Source organism: Mustela erminea, chromosome 7 (genome assembly GCF_009829155.1).
Source record: "Mustela erminea isolate mMusErm1 chromosome 7, mMusErm1.Pri, whole genome shotgun sequence".
Classification (NCBI taxonomy): Eukaryota; Metazoa; Chordata; class Mammalia; order Carnivora; family Mustelidae; genus Mustela; species Mustela erminea.
In genome coordinates this window covers 106538769-106560992 of record NC_045620.1, presented here as the reverse complement: position 1 = coordinate 106560992, position 22224 = coordinate 106538769, and the positions used below count along the sequence as shown (strand labels likewise).

The window sequence follows — 22224 nt, the reverse complement described above, 5'->3', positions numbered from 1 at the left end:
CACAACCTACCAGCTCAAATCCTAGATTGTGAAACTTCTTGGAGGGGTTTCAAAGGCAGGGTATAAAGGGTAGCGAAATATCCACCCCCCAAAATGCCTCTTGGGCACAGCCATTATTTTAAGCTGATAAATTGGTTTTAGATAATAAAATTGCTCTGGATTACTTGTTGCCTGAGCAAGGAGGAGTCTGCCATAGCATTTACCTCCTGCTGTACCTGGATAAGGCCACTGGTACAGCAGAAATTCACATACGAGAAATTAACCAACAAGCCACTTAGCTAAGTAGGTTGATGCCTCTTCAGACACGTTCTTTGATTTACTGGACACCAACTGGTTGGGCTCATGGGTGCCCTGGGGAAGGAGCACACTTCAATCTTTTGTCATTATCATCCTCCTGAGAGTCATCGCGGTGATCTCCCTGGTGCACCGTGTTCTCTCCAGGGTCTGAAATAGATGCTCACAAGCGTCAGAAGTACATCAGATGGTCTCACCATGCTCGGACGAGCAGAAACAAGATGAACGATGAGATGAACAGCAAAAGCAATCCTTCCGTAGCCTGACATCATAATCGGTGATTCCCGACAAGATCAGAACTTGACCCTGAGGGTGACGGAGAGTGGCCGTAATAACAAGTGTCCGGTTAATCCCTCACGTATGAAAGATGATCGGAAGGCGGGGGATTGTTTAAGAGAAGAAACAAGGAGCCCACTGGACTGTGATGGCTCTAATGCCTTGGCTCTATGCAACCGAGCCCAAACCCCAGGAAATTTAAGAACAAACCATCACAAGCAGCCAACCAGGCTTTCCCAAATAAGGCAACCACATCAGCCACCGCCAATCAAATATTTCCTTGCTTTGCTTTGGCACCTTCCTTATAAGACCCTTCCCCTAGCTCCTGTCTGTGGAGCGGTCCTCACCACTTTTGGGTGGGCGCTGCCCTGTTTGAATTGATGTGTGCTTAAATAAACTTGAAATTCTTAACGTGCCTCAGTTTACCCTTTTACCAGCTGGGAGTGCCAGAGATGGTCTTCTGTTCAAAAAGTGTAGGGACAAAGCCAGCTGGGTATTGCCCAGCCTCTCAGTCCCGCTAGGGCATTGTCCAATGCCTGCCCAGAGCCTCGGACTCTCCAGGGGAGCAGAAGTGGGATGTACAGGGATGAGGTCCCAGACATTTCGCAAGCCTATAAAACTGTTAAGAGGCCATGATTTCCTCTTTTCTTTGGCAGAGAAGATAGCCCTGCAGGTGGCTGTCTGACTGCCCTGGATCTTTCTTCGTTTCAGTCTAACTGAGAGGTCATAGCTCTGTGTCCCTTTTATTTCCACCCGCTCTAAAATTCCCTGTGTTTCTTTCTCTTTTGAATCAGCTTTGTCATTCTGCTGGTTTCCTTATTAAGTACTTCAATAGGACCTTGACACACACTCACTGTCTATTTGTGGAAGAATGATATTTTTAACACACAGAGAATGATGCCTTGACAATGCAAGCCAGCTGTGCCCAGCTTTGTCTGGAACCTCCAGGCTTTGCGGCCTCAATCTCAATCTCCAGCCCTCTTCCCTGGCTCCTGGCCCTTCCCCACCTCTGCCCCATGCGGTGTCCCTGGAAGCCCTGGGGGCGTGGAGGCCTGCTGCCTGGTGGGGCTGGGGGCTCAGAAGACAAGGCTCTCCCCCGTCTTGATGTGGACTCCGTGTCTCACATCCAGGTGTTAAATGTGGTTTTGGCCCAGCAGTAGAGACCAGCTCTGGAGGTCATACAAAGGGCCTAGGAAACCGGTCTTGTGACTTATCCTTCCTCACCCCGCCAGGGGGCAGAGAAGGAAAAGGTTGGTGAGGCGGAGAAAGGGAACATCTTTGGAAAGGTTGGTTGGTGCACTTGTCTTCCCTCCTCCTATACCAAGGGGCTCTAGTCCTCTGTCCAACTGAGGTCCTTCTAGGAAGCCTTTGGGGTCTGGGCCTGTGTCTGGGGCCAGGTGGGTCTGACCCACACTGGGAGGAGGTCAGGTGAAGGCCATGGTTACAATGGCCAAGACAGCCAGGGTGAGGGGTGGAAACTGGACACCCACCGGGTGATGGTCTTGGAGGCAGAGGATGCATTTCCCCAGAGCCCCTCAGACCCTGCGGAAGAGAGCTGGGGGAATCCACCTTCACTGTTCCTCCTCGTGCTGCCTGGAGAGGGGGAGTCTCAACAGTTGGGAGATGGGGTCAAGGGGCATCGTGAGCAAAGGAAGGGAACTGGCATTGGCCTGGCCACCAGAACCAGGTGGGAAGCAAGGTGAACAAGGGACAAGGAGTGGAGACGCCTAGGACCTTGCCCACACTCTGGCCTGAGACAAGCCAGCCGGAGGGAGATCCTGAAGTGGATGAGGGTCTAGAACTCTGATCTGGGCCAGGCAGGATTCCCTGAAGATGCCTGAACCCCTGAAAGACACCCACAGGACCTGCACAGAATTCCCCCAAGGACAGGGAAGAGCAATCCCGCAGCGAAGACGGGAAAAGTCAGAGGTGACAAGGAATTACCCCTCCCCCGGCTTGTCCCACATGTGAACGTCCAGCCATTGTGTTCAAGCATCATGTCTCTTGGTCTGAGAGCAGACACCAGCCTGCTCTCCGGCTCCTTGCTCCCTGCACCCCCCACTTACCGTGACGCCCAGAACCAGCATCTAGAGCTGGAAGGAGCTCACAAGTAGGCCAGCAAGGTCAAGTCTTTGTCCTTTTCTGTTTGTTTGTTTTTTGTCAGGTGAGGAAACTGAAGCTGAGGGAGGCAGGTTGCACCCTTAGGTGACACAGACCCGCAGCCTCCTTCCTCCTTGCAAGACAGACGGAGACACAGAGACACCCAGAGGTAGTGAGAAAAAGCTCCCATGAGTCTGCGAGCCCATCAAGCATGTAAAAAGGCTTGAAAAAGGGGCATGAGATTACTGGACGATAAAGACTCCCATTCAGGGAAACTCAGTAAGCGAGGGGTCTTGCTGACTCTCTAGGCGCTCCGTGGAGCAGGCACCATGACACATATCCATCCCCCTGGGACAGATGAAGAGCCCAGGCCGAGCAGGGGCAGGAGAGGCAGTCCTGATCACCAGGCAGCAGGAACACGCAGGAGCAACTAGTAGAAGCAGCACGTGGGGACATGCCGGAGGCTTGGTAACTCCAGGCTCATCCCTCCACCACTAAGCCTAACCCCCAGGTGTCTCCCCTCCCTGAGGAGTGGCCCACAGTCTGCAAAGTTCCATCCCCCCCGCCCCCACAATGGCTGTCTCAGGTGGGGAAGGTCAGCAGCTGGGAGGCAAGGGTAAGGGGCATCACGAGCAGAGAGAGAGCTTCCACTGCCTTTGAAAAGCTGGCTTGTGAGCCTGGGCCCCCACTTCTGGCAGCCACACTGGGTCCCCCTCCCTTAAAGGCCCCTGAGGTCACCACCCCTGCTTTAGACTCAGATCTCCATCTGATCTCCCTCTGCAAACCTTCCTTATATCAGAATCCTGTCTTATGATTAGGTATCTATTACTGCTTTTCAGTATTTGAAATCATTATTATCTGACCGATTTTGAGATGATTGATAGGATTGGTTATATGCTCAGTTTTGTGTTTTTATTCTTCTTAAAGTATTATTCATTAATTTGACAAGGATTTGGCGTACCAGGCTTTGTGCCCGGCTCTCGGGTGGGTCAGAGCAGGGAATCAGAGCAGGGGACAAGGCCCGTACCCCCAGAGAGGGGACAACAGACCTGGCTTTTCAGCCCAGCCCCACTCAGTGTGGGCACATCGTCCCTCAGGGTCTATGAGCATCTTTGGGCAACAGAAGCATTTTTTATCTTTGGCTAAAAAACCAATACATCACATGTCTACACTGATTCATATTTATGTGTCAGGGATTTCATTTGATATCTCTTTAGAGAATCATGGGATTACTTCAGCCAAATTCCCCTCATATCCTTCTAATAACAGGGAAAGACAAAAGGACCAGAAGCCCCAAGCTGTTGAGGGTCTCTCCTTTCAGTGTCTAGAGCTCCTGACACACACAGGAGACCCTCTCCTTGTGCTGGCCTCCCAGTCCCCACGGCTGATGCGGGGTCTTGGTCCTGCTTGGCCCCAGAACACCCATCCTGGTGAGGGGCAAAGGAGACAGAGCAGAAGCGGGACCTGGCCTGTTCTGCTGTCATTCCCACATGGGGCTCCTCCCCAGGCCTGAGCCTGACGGCCCCATGGTGTCCCTGCCCAAAATTCCAGGTTGGTTGGTTGTATAGATTTTAAAAGATGGCTGTTACTGATCAAGCAATTTCTTTCATCCTCACTGCAGAAGTCACACCTCTATTTGGGGGAACGAGAAAGGGACTCTGGGAAGGGGAGAGGCCAGGGCACTGGGGTCAGTGTGGGCAAGACAGGTGGGCTGGCCCTGGGGCCTCCTGCTCCTAGATGAGCCCAAGTCTGTGCTCCGGGAGAAGGAAGCCCCCTCCCACATCTGCTCCCTCCTCAAGCCCAAGAGTGTGGGAGCCCAGCTTGGCACTCACTGCCTGCGGTCGAAGGGCAGGGCCCTGAGCCAGGGGGTTCCTTCCAGTTCTGCTCTTGGGGTTCCCACCCCCTCTAATTGCCCCAACCCCCTACAAGGCAGGCTCAGCAGTCCTGAGTCCCAAACCTGCTTCTTCTGCTCCCTTGACCAGTCCTGTCAAAGCAGCCCTCACCTCGAGCCAGGTTCCCAGAGATGAAGCGGAAGAAGAAGCTGATGATGTCTCCCAGGTGCTTCTTGCAGCCGTGGTGGCATTCCTGAAGCCTCAGAGCAGCCCCCCGGGCTGGGCCTGGGGTCTCCCCACGCCCCGCCACCCCTGGGCCGGGCCCCATCCTGGGGGCCCTAGCTCCTGCCCTCAGCTCGGCCTGACCAGCCACAGTGCAGGCCACCCCCAGCCTGCTCCGTCCTTCCTCTGCCTGCCTCTCCCCAACCTGACACTCAGAGCCTTCCTTCTGGAATTCTCTCTCCCCACTCTCCGGCCTGTCTCTCCTCTTGATCTTAACCCTGACCCTCAGGGTCTCGGCCTCTCTGACCTGCACTTCCCTCTTCCTCCGTCTCTGCCTCCTGTTCTCTCAGCCTTCCCCAGGACCACCTGCCACCCAGCCCTCAGCCCAGAGCATCCAGGAGATGGCCAGCCCCTTGCCAGGGTGGACGTCCTCAAGCAGCCCTTACTCCTACCCTCAGGCCAGCCCCTTCACCTTGTGCCTGCTCTGGCTCCCCAGGACCCTGGAGCTCACTCTTCTGGAGGCGGAAGGGCTGCTGCAGCTTCCTGGACTGGGAAGGGGGTGGGGGAGATGGGCATTGCTCCGGAGCTCCCAGCACCAATAGAGGAGGTGCCGCTGGTGTGATATTCGGGTGAGAGTGTGATCTCACTGCAGTGGGCCTCACCCATGACCCAGGGTTTCTCCGTGGCCAGAAAAGGAGCAGCCTGCTCCCACCCAGCCTTCTGCCTGGGATGCGCAGTAGCCAGGGGCCCTGCGTAGAGCTGGGGGATGGGTAGGGTCCTGACCTTTGGCTACTTCTTGACCACTAGTCTCTGCTCACTGACACCAAATCACAGCACTGTTGGTGTCTCTATAGAGCAGAGAATGGGGAGAGGAAAAGAGGTCGCTCTGATGAGGAGGGTGGAGGAAAACAATGGGAGGACTGGAGCAGAAACTTCTGGCCATCCCCTCCACCCCCTACATTCACTGGGCACCTAGCATGGGCCAGGCAGTTGGCTAAGGTCCTTCTGGCCACCAGCACATTCTGTCATCAAAACAACCTCATAAAGTCCGTGTGGCCTAGAATGCCGCATCAGTATTCATTCTCCTCTGCTTTTTCACCTACGGAATTCAGATTCTCTTGGAGGCAGAAATGTAACCAGCTTTTAAACACCAACATTCTGGGGCACCTGGGTGGCTCAGTGGGTTAAAGCCTCTGCCTTCGGCTTGGGTCATTATCTTAGGGTCCTGGGATTGAACCCTGCCTTGGGCTCTCTGCTCAGCAGGGAGCCTGCTTCCTCCTCTCTCTCTCTCTGCCTCCCTCTCTGCCTATTTGTGATCTGTCAAATAAATAAATAAAATCTTTTAAAAAAACAAAAACAAAAACAAAAAACCAACATTCCCCCACCTTCCTTGCCATCAGGGTGGCTCAGTTCTGGCCAGTGAAATACAGGAAGAAATCTTCCAGAGATTTCCATGAGAGTGTTGCTTTCCTAATCAAATCACTCCCCTTTCCTCCTTCCCTTTGCCTAGAATGAAGCCGTGATGGCTGGAACCAAAGCAACTACCTTGGGGCTGTGAGGAAAAGGGCAACCGCCCCCCCTCAAAAAAACCCCAAATCCCAAAGACATTGATTCTGACATCCCCAAGCTGCTAACCTGGTGCCAGTCACTGCTTAGCCCAGATTTCTCATATCTTTGTCTAAATTAAGCCACTGTTATTTGGGGTTTCTGTTATACACAAGTACAGCCAAGTCAAAATATTCCCTCCGAAGTGAAAGACGAACTGTTGCACCTTGCACTCCCAGCTGGTAAAAGGAAGTAAGCTTTGGCTGGGCCTTCCTGTACACCGCCGTGAAGCATGCTGCTTGAAACCGTTTGCTTTCCTGAGAGCAAGCAAAGGCTAGGCAGCACGTCAGGCCACAGACCAGCAGTTCTGCCCCTTGGGCCTTGTGACCCTGCACATTCACGAGCACCCATTGCGTTCCAGGCAAAGCAGCGTGTCTACAGGCCAATGGCCATCCCCAGGAGGAACATTCCATGGTCTCCCCGGGTTTGGAGTAAAGCCATCTTTCTTTGGCAAAGATCTTTCCTTTTGACATGGAGCTAGTGGCTCGCTACTGAGCTCTCATGGAGCCAACCTCTGCTGCCCATCAGGTACTGAGTATCAACCTCTCTATCGGCTCTAAAGGCCTAGACGTGTGTGTGCAGCATTCTGTCATTCTATCTGCATGTGCATAGGCGATGTCCAAGTGCAGGCACAGAGGGTCTGGAAGGCTCAGGTAAGAACGTAGCAAGAGACTCATGTCCCCACGGCAACTGCTGCACCAGCAGCCCCTCAACCCATACCTGCGACCCCATGGGGAGTCTCTAGGGCCATCTGAAGAGGAAGAGCATTCCCATGTCATTTATAGACAGAGCAGCAAGAAACACCAGCACGGACTCTAGGTTGACACGGTGGCCTCTTCAGCAGAGAAGGACGATGGAGAAGGGGAGCCTTCCTGGGGGGCAGAGTGACGGATACATCTGCCCGCCCATACTTCCTGGAAGAACAGATGGCCTGGGGTACAGATCTCCACTCACTCGTGGATGGTGGCAAACCATCTGTTCAAGGGTCAGGGAGGGGGAGGAGAAGAGAGAGGGGGAGGGGTGACTGTTGTCCAGAGGGCAGCAGGCCTGAGAAGGAGCCCAGGGGTCAGGTAGACAAGATGGCCGGGCAGGCTATACTCCTTGCTGCGTGGCACTGTTCCCCAGCAGAGTGCCACGTAGTCTAAGACGGCCGATGGGTTCCTATAGGAACTTCTCGTCCCCAGGCTGAAGTTAAGTACACAGCTTGTTGGCAGGGTGACAAGCCAGCTACCAGTTGTCAGGTCAGCTCCATTGCACCCCTCATTCCGGCAGGGACCACCGCTTATCTTCCCCGGAGCTGACCCTCGATCTGCGTATGGACGTCCTCCCTGCTCCCTGCTCCTGCCAACACCAGCTCCCACCACAGGGTCCCACACACCATAGCTGCTGCCTGAGCGACTCCTCTGACAACCAAGAAGTGTGGCCAAGGGCCAGCGCTGGCAAGGCCTGCTGACCTTACTCTGTTGCCCACGCCCAGAAGCAGCTGGCCTTGTGGGACAGTGGAAGAGCCTATTGCGGACCAGGCCCCAGCGCAGGCCACGAGACAATTCAGATGTAGCTGAGTGACGGACCCAAAACCCAAGGGACACGGTGACTTTCTTTTTTTCTTTCTCTTCTTTTTTAAGATTTTATTTATCTGACAGAGAGAGACACAGCGAGAGAGGGAACACAAGCTAGGGGAGTGGGAGAGGGAGAAACAGGCTTCCTGAAGAGCAGGGAGCCTGATGCGGGGGTTTGATCCCAGGACCCTGGGATCATGGCAGATGCTTAACAACTGAGCCACCCAGGCGCCCCTGATGACAGTTTTATAGTTGAAGAAACCCAGTCTCTCTGTCCTCCTGGGGAGCCAGACTTGAGAAACAGTCTACCCTGTTGGTAGCTTAGCCAGGCTCTTGGAGAGATGTTCCGGTATCCTGACAGGAAGGACTTTTGGAAGCTGGGGAGACATGCAGAGCAGGTCAGGGTCCCAGCCTCTGGGTCACTGAGGACAGGCCCCCCAGGGCTAGTGATGGACAGTCTCCCGCCAAGGCTGGGCCCTCCTCCTAGGTGGGGTGCTGGGGTTAGAGCATTTGCCCTGGGCTCCCCTGTACTCCCCTGCTCTTGGGCCCATCTCAGAGGCCACTGCAGCCGGCCAGCTCCCAGTTCCATGTGGGGGCCTTCACAGCCCAGGAGGGACCCCCAGGCACAGCAGCAGCTGGTCCAGCCATCGCACCCTCGAATCCCGGCCCCTGACGACAAGGCCGCCTCAGCCTCAGGGACATCCATGTGCTTTCCTCAGCCTTGGCTTCTTCCCCCAAGCCGTCCCAGAAATCTGTCTCTCTGACCTGCTTCATCCGAATGGAAAAACCCCTGACAACAAGGGTGTAGTGTCTCGGCCTTAACGCCTGCCTTCCACAGGCACCGGCACTCCAGACACCGCAGCGGGGCCTTGCTGAGCTCGGGGACTGAGTGACACTGAAGGCACTGATTGTTCTCTACACCCAGAGCCCAGGAAGCTTCCTGAAGGAGAAGTGCCTCATCTGGGCACACTAGCATTTCACGTGCACGCCAAGCCCTCAGTGTGACCACACCAGCATTCCATCCCAGGAGGGGTACATAGAAGACGTCTTTGGACTAAGGAGTCAGGGTCTGGGAGTTGGGCCCTGTGGAGACCAGGGGTGCGCTCGGGTCTCAGTTCCTTAGTCTGTGAGAGTGGCTGCTGCCTCCAGAGATCCCGGAGGTTCCCCGAGAGAAAAGATATGGAAGACAAACATCGGGGTGGGCACTCCGCCCCCCCCACCCCCCCGCCGCCCAGAACCCGTGGAAAAGCTCCCAGTCAGAGCCCTCACTCTGCCCCGTAATACCCTGTGACCTGCTGTGTCATGTGACCTCCCTGAGCTTCTGTTGATTCTAATAAAACAGAGTGATCTGCAGGGTGTACCCTATCCAATGAAATAGGATCTTGTTTTTCCACACGCTACATAGCCTCTCAGGGCCTGGCATGGAGTCTGGGGGACGTGTCTATGCGGGGCAATGCACTGGGCTGGGCCTGAGCCATGGAAGGTGTCCTGGGCCCTGTTCCATCCACACCCCCCTCCTGCCCCCACGGCTCTGGGCTATGACAAGTCTCCAGCAAACACATCCTGACAGCTCAGCCTCGGTTCCTGACCTCCAGGACCAACCCCCCCCCCCCCCCCCGAGCTCAAGGTGGGATGTATGGGCCCCTCAGGGCCCCCTCCTTATGATCCTGAACACAACAAGCCCAGCCCCCAGCTGGCTTTCCTCGATGCCCACCCACACTCGGGAGTGCAAACAGCCTTAGCCAGGAGGTAGCCTGTCACCCTTCAGCCCAGTCCTGAAGCAGGAAGGAAGCTGGAGGTGGGGCCCAGCAGGAGAGAAGCCTGGGGGTGGGGGTCCTGGGTGGAGAGGATCAGGGAGGGTGAGACGGAGAGGGACACTGAGGTGATGGTCTTGTGCTGCTGCCCAGAAAAGCCCAGAGGTAGTGCCTGGCTCTCTTGGTCACGTGTGATTCTTGATCTCGGGGTCATGAGTTCAAGCCCCATGCTGGGTGAGGAGCCAGCTTTCAGAAATAAATAAATAAAAGCCTGGGGGCCAAGACCAGGGGGGTATTGGAGCCCCAAGCAGCACAAGCAGCAGCAGACCAGACCCCATCACACACACTGCTGGGGCTCACCCCTGCTCTTGGTTTCTATCCCGACAACAAATGGCGTTGCATTTACTCCGCTGCGGAACAAACAGCACTGTCCAGAGGCCAGTCTCCCAGGAAAGCTGTTTGCATGAACTTTTAGTGCCTTCATATTTCCGCCACATGCAAAATCCATTCCCCATCCTCACCCCGAGGAGCGCGCACGTCCCCGCACATGCGTTCCCGTGCAACAGTGTTTCCACGAGAGGCCTCAGCACGGAAGGGAAGGGCCAGGAGCAAATGTCAGCCCACAGCACAGACAGACAGGGGCTCTGGGGGGTGGCAGAAAGGAGGGGCTGGAATGGCGCTGGGAGCACCCCACAGGGGGTTTGACCACTCAACCACTCAACACAGGTGGCCACCAGCTGCTTTGCCGATGCGGGGCCCTTAGGGCCATCCCCTCCCCTCTCCCCTGCATCAGGCCTGGGAGACCGGGGCCATGATTTATGTCCGTTCTCCTGCCAGAGGAACCGAGTCTCCCTGGAAATCGTGCAGAGAGTGTCTGAGACAACAAACAGGATGGGCTGTCAGGGCCCAGGTCTGCCCTTTTCCTTCAAGGCAAAGAGGCAGGCTCTCCTGTGCACCTGTGCACTATGTGATCACACACACGTGGGTATGTGTGCACGAGGGTGTGAGCAGTGGGCACGCCTGGGTGTGCACCCACATGGGCGTGGTGGGTGGGTGTGCACATTCATGTGTGGTGGAGGCACAGGGGTATTGGTAGGTGTACACAGGTATGATTGTGTGGCATGTGCATGTGAGAGTTCAGGGGCTGCAGGAGGCGACCTGTGTGTCCCTTGCTCTGTCACACTTGGCAGACATCAAATATCACCGAAAACAAGTGCAGAGCAGCTGTTTCCTAAGACCCCTCAGGAGGGACACCCTCCCCCTATCCCCAGTGCTGCCCGAGGTGAGCAGCCAGCACACGCCCTGGGGTGCGCTGGGTAGAACTGAGGCGGGGCAAGGGCCGGGGCTGTCTCCTCTCTGGGCCTTGGCATGCACTGCTGCCCGTCCTTTTCACAGAGGACTTAAGAAGGACATGTGAACTGCCCCAGGTGACCCTCAGACGGTAGAGCCAGCCGGGCCTGTCGGACTCAAACCCCTCGCTCTATCCAGCAACCGAGGTGGGACACCTCAGCATGGTTCCAATCCTCGGTTTCCACCCTCTGCGGGTCCTGCCTTGAGTGCAGTGGCCTTGCTTACATGAATGAATGAAAACATACTCTGCCAACAGAGCAGAGGTGGTTCGGCCTGGGCTAGGGTCCCCAGCTGGTCTCTGAGCCCTCAGAGAGAGGAGAGCTCAGATCAGACGCCCCATGCCCACTCCCGCCCTCCACCAGCCCCCCACCGCCCCTACCTGAGCCCTGAGGGGCAGCACTGGACAGGATCCACTTGACCAGGCAGCACCGCATCAAGGCCTGGCGGGTGAGCCGTGGCCGCTGCCACTTGACGCCCTCCTTCTTGCTCAGCGGCGTGCGCCCGGGGTCTCCCAGGAGGCTGCCATCTGACACCTTCATCACTTCCTACAGCAGGGACAGGCAGAGCAGCCCTGAGCCCCCATTCAGAGAGGACCTCCAGGCCGACCGCAATCTCCAGGGCAGGGTGACCCTTTACCCGCCCCCAAGTCTTGTCCCCAGGGTCCCTCTACCCAGGACACATGGCCTAAGCTCCAGTTGCAGGAGGGAGAACCCCCCTGCGCGGGCACCAGTCCTGAGAGGTCGGGTTGATTGGCCAGGACAATGGCCACCAGGGTGGTGAGTTGGGGATATCCTTCCAGGGTTGTGAGGTTCCATGTGTGCTAACTCTGCGTCGTCCCCAAAACCAATGAACAGACAAGCAGCTGGGCAAGTGCTGCAGACCCGGGGCCCCAAACAGAGCCCCTGCATCGGTCCGCTCTTGGGCGCAAGAAGCAGAGACTGACCTGGGCTGATGACAAGAGGAAAGGAATCAGCCACAGGGTCCCGGGCCAGCCACAGCCTCCCCAGAAAGGACAGAGAGCCAGGCTGGGAGGATAAGCCAGAGCAAAGAGCGAGCCAAGGGACAGCCGGCCCTCAGTCACAGTCACCCCCGAAGAAGAGGCCAATGATCCCCCTGCCGTGGCCAAGCACCCCAGCCCCTGCTGCTCCTGCTTCCCTCCTGGGGCACTGGGCCTGGGACCCCTATGGGCCTCATAGCCCTGCTGTCCCCGGGACCTGGAGGCTGCTCTGGGGGTTCTTCTCAGTGGGGTCCCTAGCTCCAGGTCCCTGCCTGGGTCCTGTGCCTCCTCCCTGGCTACAGAAGGAGCCAGAAGGAGCCAGGAAGGAAGCATCTGGACTTTCAGGCTCTCTCATGTCTTGGGTACAGGCTTTTCTGAGCATGAGGAGTAAGGAAAGCCCTACAAGCTTCCCTGAACCGAGGAGTTCGTACAAATGCTCGGGTGAGGGGAAGCTGGACTGCTGCACCCCGCAGACACCAATGATGCGGGAGAAGCTTCCAGGTCCTGGGTTGGCTCATGGCTCCCTGAGGCCCATTCCTAGGTAGGGCTGGACGGTCTGTTGCCTGCCTGGTCAGCTTTTGGTGAAGTGGCCACCTAGACAGAGTGACATCCATACCCCTTACCCTGATTTCTGGGGCCTTCCCAGTTGGGCACGCCCTCTCTATAGCCATCACCCTCCGAGCTGCCTCCCTGACACACGCTCAACACCACACCCACATTCCTTCCCTCCTCCAAGGCTCACCCTGGCAACGAGGCAGGTCAGCTGTGCCCAGAGCTGCAGCAAGAGCGAGCACCCCCCCATCCTGGTGGGGCAGAAAGAAGGGGTGAGCAGGGGTGCCCAGGGGCCTCGGGGTACCAGGGAGGCTGAGGGAGGGCCCCCGTATGCACAGACACACACGTACTTGCACACACACACGCACACACAGGTCCTGCCCCTGCTCGATCAGAGAGGCACCTTCTCCACTATTAATGATCTTATTCAGGACAGAAGTGGCCTCAATGAGTAAGGTCTTTATTTCGGTCCAGGAAGCGAGGCGGGGGCAGGGAGGGAGTTGATGGACAACTGTGGCTTCATCACTTCATGATTCTTTGCTGTAGGCCCTGAAGCTGGGGTTAGTGGAGAATGGCAGAAGGAAAAACTGTCGTGGGCCTCAGGAGCCATCCATTGGGTCCCTGTCTATCCCAGGTCGGTGCTGGTGCTGGTTGGCAGGGACTGTCCTCATAGAGCCCAAGGTTAGTCATGGGGATTCTGTCTTGCAAACTGGACCTAACTAAAGTGGGAGAGACCCAGCCAGGGAGCTAGGGTTCTGTCCTCCAGGCAGGGCTGGCAAGACCCACAGGCAAGACCCACAGGCAGGGCAGAGAGCTCTGTATGTGTCTTTTATCCTGGGCCTCAAGGTGGTCTCACTGTCAAGACAATCCCACAGGGTCGGCAACACCACCCCCATTTTAAAGATGAGGAAACTAATTCCAGGAGAAGTCTGGGGGGGGCATGCCAGGGCCTCTCTGTCCTTGTGGTTTCCTGGTTCCAGGGTTCAGGAGGTGCTGGTCACAGGCTGTGCTGCTCAGCCTTCCTAGGGCCCGGACCCCGGAGAGGCTTCGGAAGCTGGGGAGGGGTTCCTGAGCCCGCAGCCATGTCAGAGTCAGCCCCAAACCATGTCCTCCTATTCTCCTGTACTGACGAGACCTAGTGTGTGTGTTCTCCCTGACACAGGGAGTTGGGGTACGAGGGGCAAGAGCCCCAGGAGCCCCACAGGTAGGGCCTAGGACGGTGACCCTCTGTGAGGTGGGTGGGGGGTCTTTATGGAGGAGAGAAGGGGCCCACAGTGGCTGAGACAGGGTAGGGCCACACAACGGCCAGGAGGGGAGTCAGGAGGGACGAGTGACCTCAGGTCATCCTCAGGAATGGTTGACACTGGTCTGTCTAGGAGAGGGTCTGCCTGGGCTGTCAGAAAATGTTAGTGGCCCACTCAGGGCACCCTGCTCCTGATTTGAGCTCTCAGGCATAGGAGGGAGGGAGCCCTGAGAGGTGACCAGCCCCCTCACCCCAAAATGCCTCTTTTTTAAGGGGACAAAATTGAGGAGAACTGCATCCGTGAGGAAACTCCAGCTCAAATGAAAGCCACCTCCTTCCCGGCTAAGCAACCCATGCCTTCCACCGCAGTCCAAGTAAAACCCCAGTGCCTTTGTCCTGCCTAGAAAGTCCCAGTCAGTGGCGCCCCGCTGGACAGGCAGCAGCATCCACCCCACCCCCACCCCCTGTCGCCCGCGCCCAGCGCTCACCTTGCTGCTCCTCACACAGGCCAGGCAGGTTCTCGCACCTTCTCTCCGCTGCCCACCCCCCCAACCACTACCACCTACAGCTTCCCTCCACGGTCTCTCTATATTAATTCTCACAGCCACACGTGATTCCACAATGATCTCAGTAATGTCTCAAATAAAAATACTGTCGCACAAACAAAAAAGGCTATTAGATATACACGCACACTCAAAAACCTCAGGAAATATTCACAGATGACTAGATGAAAGTCCCCTGATGCTCTTCATAATTCAGCTGAGAATTTCTCTCCTCCCACTCCTGCTTTATCCTGGCATCATTTCCACAGAGGCTGGAGCCCTCCCTCCATCTTCTGTGGGCCTCAAGGGTTGGCCAGGGTTGGGTGACAGAGTCCCCTTTGGCACATCTGGCACAAGTGGCCCTGGGGACCTATAGCCTTCTCTGAGGCTCACAGGTTACCTGAAGAGCAGGGGCTATGGGTGGGCTGGGTCGTACCCTGATAACCCAGAGCTCCTGTCTAGTCAGATGGGTTGTGGGGGGAGTGGGGTGGGGTGAGTCTTAGCTCACTTCCAAGTCCAAGTCTGTGGGGAGCAGGGGAGGGACAGAGAGGACACCAAGCTAGAGACCCACCTGTTATGGGCCAGGCACCAGGTGAGGCTTATGGAGATGCTATCTTATTTGATGTTCACAAAAGTTGTGAAGTTTTGTTTCCTGAGATTAAGAGTCTACTAAAGTTCCTACTAAAGTGAGGAACTTTAGTTCCTAAAAGATCCTCAGAACCTACTAAAGTTCCTCAGAACTTCCTCCAAATCAGCCAGCTGAAGCCCGAGTTCCGGAAGAGATTCTTCCTCACACCCTCTGACCAAGCTTGCCCAGTTCCCCTGTGCTGTGTGTTCTCTAGCACTCAGGGTCAAGGAAGAGTCTACCTTTAGGTGTGTCCTGGTGGTTTCTGCTTGCAAGGCATCCATACTGTTAACCATCCCCTTCATCAATGGCTCCCCTCTTTCCATTTAAAATAATGATTTAGGGACGCCTGGGTGGCTCAGTTGGTTAAGCAGCTGCCTTCGGCTCAGGTCATGAACCCAGCTTCCTGGGATCGAGTCCCTTGCTCGGCAGGGAGCCTGCTTCTCCCTCTGCCTCTGCCTGCCATTCTGTCTGCCTGTGCTCACTCTCTCTCCCTCTCTCTCTCTGATAAAAAAATCTTAAAAAAAAATAATGATTTAAAGATTCCCCTTTCAGTGCATTTATTAAAATTTAAAATATGAAATGGATAAAGAAGATGTGGTACCTTTATACAGTGGAATACTATGCAACCATTAAAAGAAATGAAATCTTGCCATTTGCAACGATGTGGATGGACCTGGAGGGTATTATGCTGAGTGAAATAAGTCAATCAGAGAAAAACAATTATCGTATGATCTCTTTAATATGAAGAATTTGAGAGGCAGGGAGGTGGTGCTATGAGGGGTAGGGAAGGAAAAAATGAATCAAGATGGGATCGGGAGGGAGACAAACCCTAAGAGACTCTTAATCTCAGGAAACAAACTGAGGTTCGCTGGTTGGGGGGTGGGGATGGGTAGGGGGAGGGTGGTGGGGTTATGGACGTTGTGGAGGGTATGTGCTATGGTGAGTGCTGTGAAATGTGTCAGCCTGTTGATTCACAGACCTGTACCCCTGGGGCAAATAATACATTATATGTTAATAAAGAAAATTTTTAAATGCGAGTAAGTTTAAAGAAAAAACAAAAAACAATCATACAGATTGTGCCAGACGAAGCAAAGTCAGAGGCAGAGGACCAACAGACCTAGGGGCCTACTCAAGGCAGCTGCACTGAGCCCTTGGGTCTGTGCTGTCCCAGACAGGGGCCCCTGGGGGCAGGTGACTACTGAGCACTTGAAATGGGGCTAGTCCAAACTGAGATGTGCCATCAGTGCAAACAGACATGGATTCAAAGCCTTACTTGGAAGAATGGAAAATAGCTTATTAATAACTATATTGCTTACATATTGAAATGATAATACTTACACTGGATTAAATAAAATATATGATCAAAAAAACCCCTCACTTTAAAAAAAGAAAACTTTCGGGCGCCTGGGTGGCTCAGTGGGTTAAGCCGCTGCCTTCGGCTCAGGTCATGATCTCAGAGTCCTGGGATCGAGTCCCGCATCGGGCTCTCTGCTCGGCAGGGAGCCTGCTTCCCTCTCTCTCTCTCTCTCTGCCTGCCTCTCCATCTACTTGTGATTTCTCTCTGTCAAATAAATAAATAAAATCTTTAAAAAAAAAAAAAGAAAACTTTCTTTCATGTGCCTCCCTGTCATTTAACATGACACCTGTGGCTCACACTACACTTCTATTGGCTAGCACTGTTCTAGATGGTTCTCAGACCAGCCGGGTGGATGGTTTGGGGCAGTCTTCTCCTGCCAGGGCATACACTGACCCCAACTCCTCTGTCCTTCTCAAGTCCCAGCTAGGGTCGGTCAGACTTATTTCAGAAAGGTGGCCCAGTGGGGTGCAGAGGAAGGGTGGAGGCAGGAGGCAAACTTGGGGGGCTAAGCAAATCCAGGGAAGGAAGTGGGGGTGCTGAGAGAGGCCCAGGCAGTGGGAAGGATGGTGGAGATAATAGTGTGAGTGGGGGATCTGCTGTGGATGTGGGTAGTAGTGGGGGGGTCGAGGGGACTCCCCAGTAACTGTGACACCTGTCACCACAGAGACGGAGGGGGCAGGACAACCCCTCATGCCTTCCAGCTGCCCCAGGGCAAGGTCTGGACTCTCCACCAAGAACACCATCAGCCCAATCATCTCAAACAAACTCCCAGGACCTGAACACCCTACCTCATGAGTCCCCACCCCCTGAAACCCCTTGAAAGGCCAGCAGCTGCCCTGCTCACTGCCCATGCTCAGTGGGCAAAGCTGAGGACCCATCAGGTGAGGACCCATCAGGTCAAGCCGTAGGGGTGCCCTGAGGCAAGACCTTCAGTCAGCCACTTCTGTCTCTGTGGTTCTCATCCTCTGGCCTCCAGAGAACCCCCACAGCGAAGCCCAGAGAAGGCTTGGCAGAGGTTACCTGTGGGCCTGTGGCAGCCTATTGGGGGTGGGGGTGCATGGCTGGAGGCCATGGAGGGTCCAGGTTCAACACCCAGGCTCCCTTCCTCAGAGTAATGTCACTTGAGTAAATGCATATGCAAAAGTTAGAACTAATTTTTCCCAAATATTTATATGTATGGATGAGAAATAGCGTGAATGGTTGCCTAAGGACCATCAGGACCCACCAGGTGCGGCTCATGAGACACACTTAGCCAGGAAGGGGGGATTTCAGGCAGGTTAATGTTATTTCCCACTACCAGGTACAGTGGGAAGAGGTCTGCAGTCAGCCAGACCGTCACCTCGGCTGGACAGCCCTGGACAAAATACTCGACCACGCTTAGTCTTCATCTGTAAAAGAGGGAGACTAATATGCTTTTATAGGACACTGGGGAAGGTTAAGTGCGGTGGCATACAAAGCCCCAGCAGGAGCCCGATTATCCCTAATCCCCATCGTTCTGGTGGAGGGCAAATTCTGCCTAACCAGAGCAAGGGGCGGGGCCAAGCACGGGGCGGGGCCAAGCACGGGGCGGGGCCAAGCGACTGTCCTGTGATTTCCAGAGAGAGAGCCAGCCAACTTGCTCTGCTGAGCTGCTGGGTATCAGAATCACCTGGGAGCTTCCCCCACATCTGGCTGCCTGCGAGGCCGCATTATCTGATTCAGTGGGGCCCGCGCTGCTCTATTTTTATTAAGCTGTCGGTAGATCTGAAAGTGCCACTAAGGTTTGGAGGGCTCATGCCAACCAATGGGAAGTTCTAGGCTTTATCTGTGGGAGGAAGGAGTCTCGGATTCTGTCTCCCTCCCCACCCCGGCCCCTCCTAGGAGGGCTGCCTCAGGGCCAGAGTCTGGGCCAGCTAGGAACAAGCAGAGCCAGAGCCGCTCAGATGTGGGGCTGCCTGCCCCCCGCCCCCGGCCCTGTCCTGGGGACTTTGGCAGTTCAGGCTGGCTCCCTGAGCAACCACTCCTCCTTGCTCGCTCTATTTCCATCACTTGGGACAGATGGCAGGAAGTGGCGGTGGGCGTCGTGTCGTGCAGGCCCCAAGGATTTGGGGTGGGGAAGCTTGGGGGAGCCTCGATTTTCCACCCACCCCTGGGCACCTACAGATGCAGGCCGGGCAGCTCGCCTGCTGAGGCGGGAGCTGGGCCTAAGTTCCTGCCAACACTTGCACGAGCACGCACGAGTTGGAGCAGGGGAGGGGAGGACTGGGTCATTGCTGCCCTGCCTCTGACGGCTGCCACCTGGGCTAGGACACAAGCTTCCCACCTGGCCCTTGCTGCCCAGGCAATGCAGGTGTCTCATTAACCTGGGGGAGGGGTACTCAGCTTGCTCGTAGAGAACATTCTCCTGTTGGCGTGCCCTTCCCAGGCTCTACTTAGTAATCAGAAAACAGTGACATTGACCCTCCAACCATTTACGGAGCTCTGCTCTATGCCCCGGCTGGGCTGAGTAGGCTGATATGGGACCTCATTTATCTAGGAGGAGGATGATATTCCGCCAGGAAAATGAGGAGACAGTGGCACAGAGGAGCTAACTAACCTGCCCAAGGACACACAGCTAATGCTTGAAGGAGGTGGGACTGAGCCTAGGTCCTCCTGATGCAGAGCAGAGCCAGGCTAATAGCTGACAAGGTACAGCCGTGTTACCCCCAACCCCAGGCCACTATCCTCTCGTGGCTGGAGCCCTCCAATATCAAATGTGCAGATGGGGCTCCGTGACAAGCCAGTGGGCATATGTATGCCCATCGGATCTGCCTTCTGGCACTTTTGATAGTGTTCCCCGCCTCTACTCCTGGCCCCCACCAGTCAGCATAAGGCACAGGCCTCGGGTGAGGGCCCGATCAAGGCTATGAGCGTATCTAAGGCCCACATGGGGAGACTGAAGCTCAGAGAAGGGATGGACCTGCCCCAGCTCGCAGGCTCAGCTGGGTGGAGCTGGGGGTAGAAGCTGTCCTCTGGGGGTCACTGCTCAGAAAGTCCATCTTGAGAGGGGATCTTGAACCAGAGTCAGGGTAGGCTGGGCAGAGGGGCATGGTACCCACAGCAGGTGGCCTCGGGTTTACCCCTTGCTTGGCCTGGAGAGGTGTGTCAGAGATGAGGCTGCGTGGCGGTGGACACAGAACTGGAGATGTGGCCTGTGAAGACCGGTGCCTGCTTTGCCTAGCTGAGCACTGCATAGACCTGTGGCTGTGGGGCTCAGGGGCCGCTGGACAGAGACCTGGGGCGGGAGGTGGGACCGAGACGAGAGGCACGAGGCTGGGCCAACTGGGAGGTATGACAGGCCCCCTCTGGGCTGTCCTGCTGAAGTTCAGCTTAGCTCCCCCTCTCCCACTCTGGTGCCTGCGAGTCCCCTTGGTTCTGTCCCTGTCACGTGGCTGTTCTGTGGCATTCTAGGACGTAGGCTGATCACAGCTGACAGATGCACCTGTTCAAGGGAAACATCAGTCAGCTGGGAACAGGGAGCTGGAGTGAGGGCACAGCACACAGGGACTGACTGCCCACTGTGCCCTCTTTCCTGTCCCGTTTCCTTCCTGCTCCCCGCCCCCCTCGTCTGGAGGACCAGCTAAGGAAGACTTGCCAAGTTCTCTCTCCTCTTCTCTCTTTGCCTTGGAAACCAAGGTTGCCCTTCTCCCTCACAGAGGCCACATTCAGGGCTCCGCAGCTGCTCCTGGGCATCACCGGAGATGCCTCGGAGTGGGGCGGAGAGAGCAGATGGGCCCCAAGCCAGCTGGAATCGGCAGAGCACCTGCCACTCTCGGGAAGGATTTTGATAAGAAAAGGGATCCTGAATTCAAAAGATGGGGGTCCTTTCCTTTGTGGCCCTGGATCTACTACCTAGAAAGGGATCTGTGGCTGGCTCGAGGTGATATGGCTAAACCAGGGGACATGGCCAGGGATGGGGTCTGGTTACTATGCTCTCACTAAAGGTTTCAGGAGGAACAATGGGCCACAAACCCATGAAGCCAGCCTCCAGCTGGGATGGGGCACTTTCCCAGCTGCCTGGTGACAAGTAAGCCACTCTCTCCCAGGAGCTCCCCAGCCCCCCACCAAGCCCTAGGGAACTGGGCTTTGGAGTAAAATGGAACAGGGTTCAGATTCTATCTGTACTACTTCGTAGCTTGCAATGTAAGGCAGACCTCCGTTTCCTCATCTGTAGAGTGGGATACAGTACCAAAGGCTATCTCAGGGGCTCCCCCGGGGGTCCAGGGAGGTAATACAGGTACAGAGGTTCCCGGTTCATGCGCTGGACCATGAAGACATCACTCCCCAAAGATCTAGGACGGTAGCCGTGCCTGCCCCCAGGAGACCTGTGATTCTGTTTGTTCCTTTCCCCTAGGAGCAACCAGAGTTCAAGCTAAGTAGGCTGCTCCCTTCTCTGAGCCTCAGTGTCTGTACAAGGGGAGGTGGTGTGCTTACCTTCCTGGGATGTCCCAAGGATCCATAAAGGACTGGGTAGTGCACAGAGAGGCCGAGGGACTGAACACCCATGGGGTGTCACTGGGGGCAGCTGCTGACCATGACCGACAGGCAGCTGAGGACGCATGAGCTGGGCCATCCTGTTTTCTCAACTGCAGTCCTCACTGCCCCTAGAGAGGATTTTTTTCCCCAATCCCCCTGCTGACCTTGGTGAGGGACCCAGCGGCGGCTTCCTTAGGACCACCGTCCCTACCTGGCCCAGCACCAGAAGGTGTGGGACTTGCTCCAGTTTCTGGCTGAGCCAGCTCCAAGAAGGCCACCAGTAGGCTTAAGGTGCAGTGAGATCCACTGGGGCCCAGGAGAAAGTCGTAGGGGTATGGAGGGCAGGTATGGGATCACAGTTGCCAAGGAAAGAGCCAGATACACCTGTGGGACTCGAGTCACATGCTCCACTCACCAGGTGGGGGCAGGGAGTGGCCTCCTGGCAGTTAGGGGCAGCGGAGCAGAGGAAGGAGACTTGTCTCCTGGTGGGTGGATAGATCGGGCTGTGTGCAGCCACGTGCAGCCCGGGTTTGGAAGCGCCAACCTCTGTGTGTGTGCTGTCAGCTGTGGGCACAGTCACCGGGTCTGCTCACACGCGTGTGCAGATGCCCAGGACTCATGCTGGCTGGGGTGGGCGTGTGAAGCGATCACATGCACAGACGCCTGGAACCAAGCACACGGTTTCTCTTTTTCTGCCCTGGAGGTTGCTGGGGAGACTGGAGGTGTCAGGAGAGAAAGCACCTTTCAGTGGGCCCCATCACCAGGCTGAAAGTGTTTCATGCCATCCCCTCTGCTAATCCTCCTGGGTGGACCAGGGTCACCAGGAGGGTGACCCAGGCTCTGCCAAAGTGTGGCCTGGAACCACCTGACTCTAGAAGCAAGCTGACTCTGGGCTGTTTGTCCTTGAGCGTGAGAGAGAAGCAGGAATCCACCTTGGAGGGGGCGGGGGAGGGGGGAGGTTGAATGTAGGGGGAGACTGAAGGATGACAGCCCTATATCTATTCTTCCTTACTCACGAGACCTTGATTTTATCTGAGGTTTGTTTTTGGTTTTTGCCCACTCCTCTTTCAACTTCCTGCTGCCTACACGTGCTGGCTGGAGCTCCAGCAGCCATGTTGGACTTTAGGGTAACCTCAAGAATGGGAGCCAAGGAGACAGATGGAGCCTGAGCCCCTGCTGACCAAGGGGCCCCCGTGCCAGCCTTCGATGTCTTCCCTCCAGACTTCTGCATGAGACAGAAACGCAACCAACTCGTTCAAACCGCTGTTAGCCGGGGCGTTCTGTTATGAGCCGCCAGATCTAACCTGATGCTGCTTCTTCCTTCCCAAACAAGACTATCCCAAACACGTGAGAGGCTTGCAAGGCATCAGGACGGATTCCCTGAGTGTGAGCTGTAGTCTGGGAACCGGCTTCTTTTCT

General features: G+C 55.8%; 1 protein-coding gene across 3 annotated transcripts in view; it reads right to left on the bottom strand.

Moving 5' to 3' along the window:
- Positions 1-22224, bottom strand: part of KCNIP3 (potassium voltage-gated channel interacting protein 3) — an 81465-nt gene that overhangs the window by 58035 nt on the left and 1206 nt on the right. For 2 of the 3 annotated variants that reach the window (XM_032352810.1, XM_032352809.1), the window contains exon 2: positions 11372-11537. In XM_032352810.1, the coding sequence (XP_032208701.1) occupies positions 11372-11531 (160 nt within the window). In that variant the 5' untranslated portion in view covers positions 11532-11537. Of the gene's footprint in view, positions 1-4673; positions 4846-11371; positions 11538-22224 lie in introns of those variants that run through there. The other variant, XM_032352811.1, reaches the window with a different exon arrangement.